We start from the raw sequence: 13083 nt of genomic DNA on the forward strand, positions 1-13083 counted from the left end.
TCGTCATCTTGGCATCATGATGGAAGTCAAACTGCTTCATTTTTGGCTAATCTATTGTCACCAAGCCAAATTCTACCCACATTTACCCTGTGCAACCCCAGTTCAGAGGTCAAATTAATAGCTTAATCTGTTTTAAGAAGTCTTTTTCTGATGCATTTCAATCTAGATCACTCAAACTGTCTCATACTATTGCTTAGTTTAATGAATCACATGTCCGTCCTCTGAGCACGACTGACTGCAGTACTAACAGAACAGAACAAAACATAGTAAAATATTCATTTTGCCACAAACATAATTAGTTATAACTGTAAATTCCCATGGTGTATCTGTGAAGTAAAATAGGGGCATTTTTAGCAGTCACTGCTTAGAAGAAAACCACAATTTTAGTATTTTACTTCTGCCAGTTAAGGGTATATTATGAAAAGCTGGATTTGTGGCATTTCTCAATTGGTCTCAAACTACCAGTGATCAAATTCACATCTGTCAGTCAAAATAAGGCCCTAACTTATTAGGTTAATTGGCAACCAGGTTAACTGGAAAATAAACTTTTCCACCTATTCCTCACTGAGAAGTGCTTCTTATCCTGAAAAAAAATGCATGTTATTTGGATGAGTTTGTATGCAAAGTTCTTTCTGAATGTACCAGTTTCAGAAGCTACATTTCATAAAACTAGCAAAAACTGATGTTTGGAAATGCTATGCGTAAAGTATTGCATTTGCTAATGAGCATGGAGCAACAGTGAGGAGGTCAGCCAGAGGTCTGGTAGCTAAACACAGCATTTCTATTTCAGAGAGCACGGACCTATACGAGTGAAACAGAAACAGAAGTCGGAAGTTATATCGACGACCTTGGAAGTTACAACGAAGACCTTTATTGTGAGGTTCTTGAAGATTCTGTCATCTGAAATATTCATCCACTAAGAAACCTGAGACTGGGGAGTTACTGCAGGGCTGTTACTGCAATGATGTGCGCTGGATGAAACTAAAGGCCACACAATAAACGAGGCTTCAGACTTGGGAACCATGAGTTGCTTCCCAAACAGCTGGTGCATAATTACAAACTAATGCATACACGTCTGTGGATCCGGGGGGATTCAAGTCCAGACTTTGCATTTGGACAAAGACTCATGAGTATCTGGAAGTATCCAGGAGAGCTGAAATTGGCCAAGTGAATCTACTTTGAATGTGTGGACTAATTTTTGTGAGGGAGCATAAGACTGATAGAAAACCACATTTGTAAGCGGAATAGGGCAGGGCCCTTAAGACTCAAAAATACAGAGAAAGGATTTTTCTAGAAAGAATAGCTAGATTTGCTTTTTTTGCTTTCCTTCTAGCCCCTTTTACATTAACTTTTTCCACCCCCCACATAAAGCACCTGCAAAATACAAAAAGGAACTGAAATGATAACACTGCATCTTCTTACCCATAATATCTTGTCCTTCCTTCCATTATCCCCCTTTCATTTTTTGCATAGCTACATATAATTCAACCACATGCAAAGTACTTTTCTGGTGCTTTTAATTATAACAGCAAGAGTTTGTATACGCTGCAGCTGCATGTTAAAAGGTTGGATTCCTACGGTAGACTACCCAATTTGCATATGCAGTTTACCCAACTGTCCATGCAAATTTGTTTTCTTGCTCACAAAAAAATAATAGGACTTAAAAACCCAGAATGATCCTGAGGCTGCTGCAAAGCAGCCTTCTAACTCAGAGGTTTCCCATAAAGATTTACATGACACCGAAGAAAATGGGCCTTCACACTGTATGCCAGTCTGGCCTGGCAGGCTGGCAAAGACAGCGATCCCGGGCTGCATGACGTCCAGATAAATGGATCTCCGCAGGTGTCCATTCATTTCTTTTCAGCTCACAGTGGAGTCTTTGCATTGCAGAGATGGGGAAATCTTTTTGGTTCTCCAGGCTCTCCTGGGAGTTGATTGCAGGTTCGTTGCTTTCCTCCTGTAGGATTCTTCATAGTGTTGACAAGCAAAATGCCTCTAGGCTTGCAGGCTGCAGCGTATACAAACTCTTGCTGTTATAATTAAAGGCTCCAGAAAAGTACTTTGTACATGGTTTGCAAAAAGACTTCATGGTCTTAACAAGGAAAAATGCCTCTGGGGTTGCAGGGACCTTTTGAAAGGTACCCACTGGTGGCCTCTAAGCAGTTGGCTGGGTGACTGCTTTGGGTTAACTGTGAGGAAAGGGGGTGAAGTCAAATGAACTCTGAATCTTGGCATCCTGGCAGAGACTGCAGGGCTGTTGTGTGCAGTTCTGGAGCTCAGGGTGAGGGTGAATGCCTAGCTCTGCTGAAGTCGACAGTTTTTTCATTGACTGAAAATAGGGACAGAATTTCACACCACTTCTCTTTCATTCCCTTTTGCACTGAGCTGGTTTGGGGATCATTTTTCTCATTCAGGAAAAGAACCAGGTTTAGACCAATAGGATTTAAGGATTCTGTCTGTGCACATTGGCACTTTTCCTGGCTCCATAACTGTGAAGGCAGAGGTCACCTAAAGCAGACATAAGGAACACAAAGATGATCCGTCACCCCATTTTCAACCCAAGCCCCGTTTTCATTTGCTTATTTGCATTAGGTTAGCCAATTGTGCCTGTAACCTCTGGGAGCACACCCACCTGTACCGGAATAGGACCAGCTTCTCTCTCTGCACAAAGAAAAGTGCTACTGTGAACTCACTCCACTGCACTTGGCTGGAAAAAAAAGGCACTTAGAAACCTTGGCCCTAAGCGTAAGTGGGTAAATGAAAAACCTCCCCGAAACGTCACTGCCCTTGAGTGGGATTTCTGGGCTTGCCTACAGGAGTGCAGCCAACTCCCACTTACATGCCAACTCCCTTCAGATGCTTTGACATCCCAGTCCTAGAAAGTATATGCCGTATCCACAGCTCTCAGTCCCCCAGGAGAGCGCACTTTGAATGAATGTTTGTTTTTTCAGTTTACGTTCTCGTTGCTTCCCTTGTTATCTGTTACTTACCTTGTGAAATCCACATTGTAAAACAAATGTAGACCTCGAAAACTGCATAAGCAACTTTGTCTTGGAACTTGTTTTGCTTTTGGTGACCAGGTTTTGCAACTTGTCTGCAGAGTTTTTCCTTGTGTGGTTCAGGGCCAGTGCTCTGGCTGCCCCATGCGGGTGGTAATCAGCTTTATTCGGACCAACAAGTGACTTGTAAATTGTTTTCCATTTGAGCAGTGCTTAGAAATGATGAAGTCCTGGCCTGTCTCAGAGATGCTAAGGTATTATGAAAAATAAAAAAATAAAAATAATAGATGAGCCAGTCCCTGAGCTGTGTACATTGGCATAGCTCCAGTGAAGTTAATAGAAGCCATTCATGTATCTTAGTGCCCTAAATGCCTTTTCTGTAGGTTATTTCAATGGATTTGAGAAGCATGGCTATGGCAGGCTGGAATCAGTGTGTTTCCTCACAGAGCTTCACACAGAGTAGAGGTGAACATATTTCCTATGCATGTATTTCATGCCTTTAAATATCTTTATATACGAGAATATTAAATCTATCTTTCTTTCATTTATTCAGCTCTCTGTACTAGAAGGCTACCACAGGGATTATGTAGTATATTTAAGTCCCTTTTGCATTACAGTACTGTAAGTTCAGTGATTAGGAACTGCACTTACCAGTCAAACTAGTGCTACCACCAGAAAATGTGATCAAACATGAAAGAGAGGCATATTAAGCTTTTGTGTTTGAACAAATATTTGTGTTTCTGATTAAATGTCTCAAATAAAAATTAAAGACAATCTTTGGAGTTTTAGTATTATTGACAAGTGGGGTGCATCGCTAGGAAATTACGCAAACACTTGCATATATTTCATGACAAGGAGAAAATAGCTAATTTTCACGAGACCAGGACAAATGCTCTAGGTTCTTAGCACCTGTAAAAGCGACAGCATTATTCAAGAAGGGTCGTATTGTCATCCCATTACTTAAATTTCTTCACTGACTCCACGTGGCATACAGCATGGCCAGCAACCCTTTACAAGCTGTGGGCTGGAACAACCTGATCCTGGTCCGATCTGGGCCAGGTGGCTTCAGTGGCACGTGAGCAGCAGTGGGATACTTTTCCCATGCCCATGCTGGGGCTAGGCAGCTGCACTCAAGCCGCCATCTCTTTCTACAAGCCCCCAACTGTGGCATGGGCACAACTTCCAGCTGGTGGAGACCAGGTATCTGCAAACTGTGTCTGCATTACTACCTCTTCTCCCTGCATGCCCTCTCCCCAACCAGGGCAGGGGGTTGGACTCGATTTATTGAGGTCCCTTCAAACCATAGCATCTATGAATCATCTGCAGCATCAAGTTCTGATAGGGGCACCATTACATGAAGGTGAGAGGTTTTGCAAATACTTCTACCTGCTGAGTAGAGAAGAGCCTTTAAGCAAAGCATTATAAAGCTGGAGTTCTTACGAAGAGCTCTGCCATATGGTAAAGCAACTGGCATAAAACTGGGAAGCTCTACATGGAAAGCTCAGACCTTTATCTGGAGAGCGAGCCTTTTGATGTGCCTGGAGAGTTCATTTGGTCTGTTCTGTAGTGACCAAACAAGCAGCTTCTTTTTAAACTCCAAGTAACTCCAAACTCTGACTCGTCTTTTTTTCTCCCCCATTCTATTTTGAGAGGCATGCTTGCTGGGTAAATGCAACAGGAGTCCACAACATGTACAACATCTGGAGCAGAACATAAATCCAGCTTCAGAAACCATGCTAGCAAAAAGAGCACCGAGTCTGCAAAACCAAATAGGCAACTCATGGCTCGAATACTGTCTCTGACTTACCATTGACCTAAAACCAGATGCCAAATGATGGATGGCATCCACAGAACTGAATCAGAGAGAACCCTTCGCCACACAAAAGCACCAAATAAATGACAGTACAGAAACAACAGATGGTGATAAATACAATATTGATACCCAGGGCACTATGTAAATTGGAAGACACAATAGCATCATACCAGGTGACAGTCCAGTGGAACCCTACATAACGAGAACTGGATGAGGATGCTGTCAAAGGAATCTAGTAAAGGTGACGTATCCTGATGTAGCGTATAAATCTTTCCAAAAGGACCACAAGAAAGGTAATCCCAACTGCTAGAATGTGTTTGCCCTACCTACAAACTTGTAGCAGAAATTCGGACACCTGTGCTCGGACTGCAATTCCTTCCTACCGGAGCAACCTGCTGCTCACGTTCTGTAGCTTGCATTTTCCCCTTGACCTTTCCTAGGGTTTAAGAGGCTTTTTGAGTGGCTTCATCTTTTTTTCCCCTCCTTTTTCCTTCCATATCCAAATGTGCTTCTCACTGATATTCTTAATCAGGATAGACTCTACTATATACCACAGCAGTCAACATGTGCTTTGAAGGGCCACTTATCTACGCAAGGGCACTCAATCATCGAAAATTCATCCAGTCCTCAGATACCTTTTTGTCACTGTAGGAAGCAGAATTTGTCTAGAGACTTCATGTAAATTGATTTCTCTGCCTCCGCATAGTGCCTGTGGGAATGCAAAGGCCCTTCTCACTTTGCATTTTCCAGTCAGTGACAATCCAAGAAGGTAAGCACTCCTGTCGAAGTTTGTCACAAGCTATAATCAGGGACATAGGAAAAATGCTCCTGAAAGACAAGTATCTTTACAAATGACAGAATATTTATTACCAATACCTTTAAAAAAAGATTACATCTGCTAGATCACTGATAAATATCATTTACACCGGGGAGAAAACTACATAGGCTTTCTTTTTTTTTTTGTTTCATTTTCTGGTTTTTGTGGTTTTTTTGTTTTTGTTTTTTACATAGAAGTAACCATATCAAACTAAGAAAGGAACACAGCTTGAAATACTGACAATATTTCTCTGGTTAACACCCCTGACTTTTACACAAGTGGAATCCCGATTATGAGTTACTGAATAAATATATTGAGAAGGTTTAAAAGTTAACTTGTATTGTTTTGTAAGCAAAAAAGACAAGTTACAGGCAAATTCAAGCTATCAGGAAAAATAATAATAATAAACCACTGCAGCGCATTTCAACTTGAAAAGTTTTATAGAAAATTCCAGCCTTTTTACTAGCATTATGCCGTCTGTGTGAACTTACAAAAAACCCCATAGTAATAAACATTTCCTTTCTAAAGAAGAATTATTTTGCTGTGGATGCTGTCATTTCCCAGTGTGATTCTCTTAAGACCTTGGACTTTTATGGAGAGTTTCTAAAGAAACAGAAACTTCATAGCACACAACTATTGTGGGACCATACACCCAAAGAGACTTGAAACTTAACATGAAAAAAATCCTACTTGAGAAAGCTATATGAGCAATGAGAAACATTTTTCAGATTCAGTTAATCACCTAGATCTAAGTGCAAGTACGTAAGCCAATTTAAGACTGCAACTGAATTATGAAGAATTATGAGTCACATTTCAAATGTACGTGGAAAAGAAACATAGAAAACTGGTATTCATTTTACGTTTTAGAGTTGCCATAGTTATGTCATAATTTCCTTGGTGAACTGCCCAGAGTAACATCACCAATTTAGCTGGAATTACACTCAATTTTCACCAAGCTAGCTAGGGTCAGATTCTTGTCCTTCATCTGCTGTAATAACTAGACTGATGCTACTAGAGGAAGAGATTACAGCAAAGTAACAACAATTTTAACATCTGATTTAAATGCTATTTATGATAAAGACAAACCTCCCTCAATACAGGAAAACGAAATCCCATTATGTGTTGTTAAATTATTGGCTATATGTATGATAGTCCACAAACAACCAAAATTCTATTTAATTTTTCAAGATCCTAGCTGTTCTTGACAGTTACCTAAATCTGCCTTGGTTAGTCACCTGTTCCAAAGTGAAAAAAATAATTTGCATGTTAAAAGCACTTGATATAACGTAAGAATCATCGTAACGGCCATTTAAATACAGCTGCCTGGAGTTAAGAACCAAGTCCTAAACAGTTCTGCCAATGTACACCCTTGTAAAACTGTACAATAAATTTGCAACCAATTTACTCCAAACAACTTTGGACTCTCCATCCTAAAAGAAAAAATTCCAAACAATATTTTTATGATCATGTCGTCCATAGCATTTTATAGCAGAGGAAAAATTAATATCTACATCATATGTTAACTTTAAAAAATTCTATAAAACACTAAATATATAATAAAAAATATGCATATAAGGACATATGTAAACTGCTTTGGTAACATCATATTACAGATGTCTTCAGTGCATTGCAGAGTTTCCAAGGAAACTTCAGACAAAGCTATATTTGCTTTGAGGAAGTACTGTATAATGCCATTCCTAAAGAAGCATAAAACATTTTTTCCAGTAGTAAGATGTACTTGAACCACAATATTACTTAGTACTGGGTGTCTTCAAAACAACTAGCTAAATGTTGCTTATATTATAAACAAGAAGTCCTTCATGTAATTTTTGTCATAAACTTGATCTAGCTGTGAGGGATATCATTATTGTGCTGATGGCTGACAACGTACAAGCGTTTGAAGTTGAAGACCCAGATCCTCTAGCATATGCATCTGAGAAAAGAAGAAAAGAAACAGTAAGGACAGCAAGATTCGTCCCACCGGCACGAAAAGTGGCATTCTGTTTAAGGACAATGATGACGTCACATGCAGGCCACAGCAGCATGGGGAACAAACAGGTGATGAGCTCCAAAGATAGAGCGCAACCTCATTTTGGGTAAGGACCCGAGATGTTAGCTATTTCCTCAAAGCTGGGTCAGTGCATGAAGTGAGACTGGGAATTTTACTACGCTAACCCTATGATGAGATAGCGTGAAAGTTTGGCCGCTCAAACTTCCTAAAGAAACGTACCCACTGTGGCTAACCACGCTGAATGCCCAAGAGTAGTAATTCTAGTAGGATTAAACAGTCCACAACTAAAAGTTTAAGGAGGTTTTGATCGGGCATTGTGCCTGAAAGAACTTCAGCCAGCTCAGGTTTCCTTCCAGGTAATATGATATTTGTTCCTCTATTGAAAAGGAAAATTTGATCCTCGGCATTGATATTAAACCTCACTTCTCTACGCAAATACCTGTATTTAAGTGTAGCCCTATACAGCAATAAGCTCTATACACCACATTTTACACTTCCATGCCGTGAAGTGCGGTGGAACAATATATTTAATAGATTTCTACCGAAGAGGCTTTCACGGCCGGTAATAACACCGAGGAAGTCCAGAGAAGGACGGGAAGAGGGGTTGGGGGGTGGGGAGGGAGAGCCTTGAAACTCTAAACGCTGATTTTACTGTTGAATGTAGTTTATTTCTGCGAGACGGTGACACCAAACCCCTGGAGGTGAATGCCCACAAAATGTGGGAAAGCTCAGCACTGAACCTGAACCCTGGCACTTAGGCTCCTCTCTGGTTTATTGCCACTCTGCAGAGACCGTGCTGGTTGCATCAGTCGCCTGCCTCTATTTTGCTTGACTGCTTCAGTTTGCGTGTATAAAACTGTCCTTCATGGTTGCAAATTGCCATTTTGTTCATGCAAAGCGTGCTATTGAGTGTGCCAGAAACAGGAAGCCAGCAGAAACATCGCTCAATATACTGTGCACTGCACTTCATGGTCTCAACCCCCCCCAACAAAACCACGGGCCCAAGCACAAAACCGGACAACGTCCTTACTTGTTATCTTTGGAATTCGGATTTGTTCACTGCTCCTGCCATCCCCTCCGTCACTAAATGGCTTTATTTCTATGATGTAATCTTCATCGAAAGGCAAGGAAAGCTCCACAGATGTTTTATTCGTTTCTATTACAGACGTACTGCTTTGTCTGTTCCATCTGTATAAAACCTGCAGCACGCGGGGGAAGCGGAAACAATTAAAACGGTGATCTCCCCAACAGACGGAAGATTTACCGTTCCGGTTTATTTCCTTTTCCCTTGGGTTCTACTGAATAGTCTCGAATCGCATCAGATGTGCAATATCCCACAGAAACACGGCTCTGACCCTGATGTGCGTGGCCACCGGGCAGCTACCGTGGTAAACACTTCCCTTTGCGATGCCGGGAGGCAGTGCCGGCTGCCCGCGGGGGAAGCTTTCGGAAGAAGGCTGCGCTTGTCGGTACTCTGACGTGCAGCCGCGTCGGAAAGCTGCATGCCACCCAGCAGCGGCCTTTGTAATCAGCAGAGCACCTCTGCCTCTCCGCTTGATTAAACTTCGTTTTCCCATCAGCTGGGAGCAATTTCAGCAGCTTTCTCTTGCAGCCAGCTCTAGCTAGGCCGGCGTACTTCAAAAATGCAATCTAATTTATGGGTCAGTCATCAGAACAGGCATTGTTGTGCTCTTTATTCACCGGGATATTGGGGGAGGGGGGTGGCAGAAGGGAGACGGCTTCTATTGCAAAAGGCAAAAAATACAGTGATTCTGCTCTGGCTTCTGACCGTAGATAACCCTTCTATACCAAATGCTACCTAGGTACATATATCCCCTATTCAGAATCAATTAGTTTCACTGCAAGGACTTTCCATTTTGAATTTCCCCCTCATATAGCATGAAGCCACCTTAATTCATATCCTCTTAATGCAAGACGCTGAATGTTATTCTCCTTAAATTGGAAAGCTTCATAAGCATCGTTCCTCAATTTTAGCCACCTGAGACATCAAATTCAGTGTCACCTTACTCCATACTAATGATCAAGCTAAAATAAATCCTGAGGCTTATTTAGAAATGTCAAAACTTCATATTGCTGTTCTTGAAAAAAAACTAGTTTGGTGTATTCAATGCAGTGTCACAACCAGGTCCCTGGAATAAATTGCTTCTTTGATTTACCTTCTGTTTTTTTCCCTAAGATCTGGAAATGCAACTAATTTAGGATATAAATCAAGACATCAGATATAATATATATTTTTTAAAAGACGCTTTTATTCTCTGCTACCAGTATTGTCATGTTGTTGAGCAACTGGAATACTAAATAAAAAGAGAAACTTCAGAGAGCCTGCTATGAGGTCTGTTTTCACAAGAGTTATGAAAGCATTTTTTCTACCATTGGACTTTGGGTTTGAATATTTGTGAAAATATGACCAAAACTGTTGATGGGATGGCAACTGTGAGGAAATCCATACAACAGTGATTCGCGTTTCCTCAGAGATCACAGAATCATAGAAAACAGACGTCAGGAGGCCTCCCAACCCCCTGCTCAAAGCAGGGTCATCCCCAACTATATCATCCCAGCCAAAACTTCGTCTTAAAAATCTCCAAGGGTGGAGAGTCTACCTCTTCTCTGGGTAACCTGTTCCAGTGCTTTATTACCCTCCTAGTGAGAAAGTTTCTCCTAATATGTAACCTAAACTTCCCTTGCTCCAACTTGAGCCCATTGCTCCTTGTTCTGTTGTCTGCCACCGCTGAAAACAGCCCAGCTCCATCCTCTCTGCAGCCCCCCTGCAGGGACTTGAAGGCAGCTATTAAATCCCCTCTCAGTCTTCTCTTCTGCAGACCAAATAAGCCCAGTCCCTCACCCTCTCCTCAGAAGGCACGTGCCCCAGCTCCTAGCCACTTTCACTGCCCTCCGCTGGACTCTCTCCAATTTGCCTACATCCTTTCTGTAGTGGGGGGCCCAAAACTGGACACAGGACTCCAGATGTGGCCTCACCAGTGCAGAATAGAGGGGAAGAATCACTTCACTTGACCTGCTGGTAACACTCCTGCCAATGCAGCCCAGGATGCCATTAGCCTTTCGGGCAACAAGGGCACACGGCTGGCTCATATTCAACTTATTGTCCACTGTCACCCCCAGCTCCTTTTCTGCAGAGCTGCTGCCCAGCCAGTCACCCCCGGCCTGCACCGGTGCATGGGTTTGTTCTGTCCTAAGTGCAGGACTTTGCACTTGTCCTTGTTGAACCTCAGGAAATTTCTTTTGGTCCAAGCCTCAGATTTGTCTAGGTCTCTCTGAATCCTAACTCTACTGTCCAGCATATCTATCACCCGCACCCCTACAGCTTGGTGTCATCTGTGAACTTGCTGCGGGTGCGCTCTGTGCCAGCTTTCAGGTCACTAAAGAAGATGTTGAGGAGATCCAGCCCTGGGACTGACCCCTGGAGCACTCCACCAGATACCAGCTGCCAGTTAGACATTGTAAGTGTGGGTATTGATTGACTCCCTCTGAGCCTGACGATCCAGTCAGTTTTCTCTCTACCTCACAGCCCGTTCATCCAACCCGTACTTCCTCAATTTGCATGCATGGTATTTGGTTTAGGTTCATGAATGTAAATGAGCCTGGTTTGAGCTTCATGTTCTGAATACAGTCTTAAGCTCAGTGAGTTTCTCGATGATTTCAAGCTACTTTGCAAAGCCCAACACTCAGTGTAACTCTGGCAGTTGCCATCTCCATTTTCACGGGACTAAATTAAGCTTTAGTTTAAGATGACAAACTCCAGGGCTGAATTCTGCCCAAGATTTTTCTCTCAAGAATTTCCTACCCAAATTGCTACTAATGAGGACTTCACTCCTTTTCTCTTGGCTTTGTTTTTACAAATAACATTTGCATACTTATATGAAATGACTGAGCCTATTTCAGCCACAGGCAGGTTTCCAGCAAGGGCAGGAGCAATCCGTGCTACAAGCTGCTCATAACCCCTGCACGGCAGAACAGGCCAGTGATGTACAAAAAAAAATGCAAGGATTTTTCATAGCCTTTGTTTAAGTGCTTTGGAGTCTAAATCTTCCCTGGCTATGGTGGGTATCTCTGGGATTGAACTGACCTATTACTAGGCCTCACAGTTAGCTACTTTAACCCATAATAGTCCTCCTGGGAACTCCCCAAGGCAAGCTGATGTTGTATTCATTTCAGAAGCTATAATAGGCTGTGTAGTAAGACATAGAGTGATTATTGCTTAGCACCAGACAACTCTATGAACCAGTGGTTTTCAACTTTTTTTCATTTGCAGACCCCTAATTTTTTTTTTAAGGAGGTGAGACCCCTATGAATTGTAAGTGTGGGTATTCACTTACTTTTGATTGATCATAGTCATCTTTTGTGGACCCCTCAGACATTGTCTGTGGATCCCCAAGGGTCCGCAGACCACAGGTTGAAATCCCCTGGTATAAACAATACGATAGCCACCATACTTCCCTTTGTAACAAACACAAAAATCAACCTGACTCACTTATATACTTATCCCAAAATTCATCGTGTAAATACACGGGCAGATGTATCATACCAATGAGAGCCACACACTACAGGCATCAAGGGGCAGATAATATAAATAACCGTTCTTAGATGTCCACACTAAGAAATGACTCACTTTGTATCCTCTCACTTCAGATTCATTATCCAGTGCTTTTACTTGATCCCAGGTCAGTATAATTTTGGAGTCAGATGAATTCCATATGATATTTCCAGGAGGTTGACTTGGGGCTATATTAAAGCATACAAGGTATTACGTTAATACGGTTTTTGGCTTAATCCATCCTAGTGCTTACATGGCCTCCACTCCCATAGCTGAGCGTGCACAGAAGCCCGTGCAAGTTAACAAGCTGTTGCACTGAGCTGCATCTTCAAGGGCAGCAGACGTCTGACACAACACAGCGCCCCGAATGAAAACAGATCCAGTTGCTCGCTTGACGTGCTCGTGACCAGAAGACCAGATCAACATTTAACTTCCCTGCATCTGCATGGCAATGCCTTGCAGTTTTGCATGCCGTTTGCTTGAAGAGACACACAACAAGCAAAACAAAGCAAGTTTTCCATCCCCTTCCCCCTCCGCCGACTCATCTCCCGCAAATTTCTGCAGGAGGAACACAGCCAAAGAAAACCGTCAAGGCACCTTTGACTTTGAAAATCTCAAAAGGGAATTACTTGCTGGTCTACCAGCCTCAGACTGCACTCTGTCCCAAGAGGTACTCACGGGGCTTTCTGGTCGTGACGTTGACTGTGGCACTGGACGGGCCTGTCCCTGCAGTGTTATACGCCTTCACAGCTAAATGATACAATGCACTGCCTCTCAAGTTAGCAATTTTTGTAGAGGTCCAATTACCAATAGTTCTGACTTTTTTAGCATTTTCTTCCTTCTCCTCATGCTTCCAGTATCGAACCTGAA

At 42.3% G+C, this 13083-nt stretch overlaps 2 protein-coding genes across 5 annotated transcripts in view; one reads left to right on the forward strand and one right to left on the reverse strand.

Annotated features, from left to right (window-relative positions):
• The window catches only part of IL5RA (interleukin 5 receptor subunit alpha), a 22943-nt gene extending 20885 nt beyond the window's left edge, over nucleotides 1-2058 (forward strand). The window contains exon 11 of the mRNA XM_019537102.1: nucleotides 791-2058. Within this exon, the coding sequence (XP_019392647.1) occupies nucleotides 791-904 (114 nt within the window). The 3' untranslated portion in view covers nucleotides 905-2058. The remainder of the gene's footprint in view (nucleotides 1-790) is intronic.
• Nucleotides 2059-5652: 3594 nt separating this feature from the next.
• Nucleotides 5653-13083, reverse strand: part of CNTN4 (contactin 4) — a 565520-nt gene continuing 558089 nt past the window's right edge. For 3 of the 4 annotated variants that reach the window (XM_019536614.1, XM_019536612.1, XM_019536611.1), the window contains exons 21-24: nucleotides 12892-13078; nucleotides 12289-12401; nucleotides 8671-8839; nucleotides 5653-7562 (exon numbers count right to left, since the gene is read on the reverse strand). In XM_019536614.1, the coding sequence (XP_019392159.1) occupies nucleotides 7462-7562; nucleotides 8671-8839; nucleotides 12289-12401; nucleotides 12892-13078 (570 nt within the window). In that variant the 3' untranslated portion in view covers nucleotides 5653-7461. The remainder of the gene's footprint in view (nucleotides 7563-8670; nucleotides 8840-12288; nucleotides 12402-12891; nucleotides 13079-13083) is intronic. The other variant, XM_019536613.1, reaches the window with a different exon arrangement.

The sequence above is a fragment of the Crocodylus porosus genome, unplaced genomic scaffold (genome assembly GCF_001723895.1).
Source record: "Crocodylus porosus isolate Cpor-Errol unplaced genomic scaffold, CroPor_comp1, whole genome shotgun sequence".
NCBI lineage: Eukaryota > Metazoa > Chordata > Crocodylia > Crocodylidae > Crocodylus > Crocodylus porosus.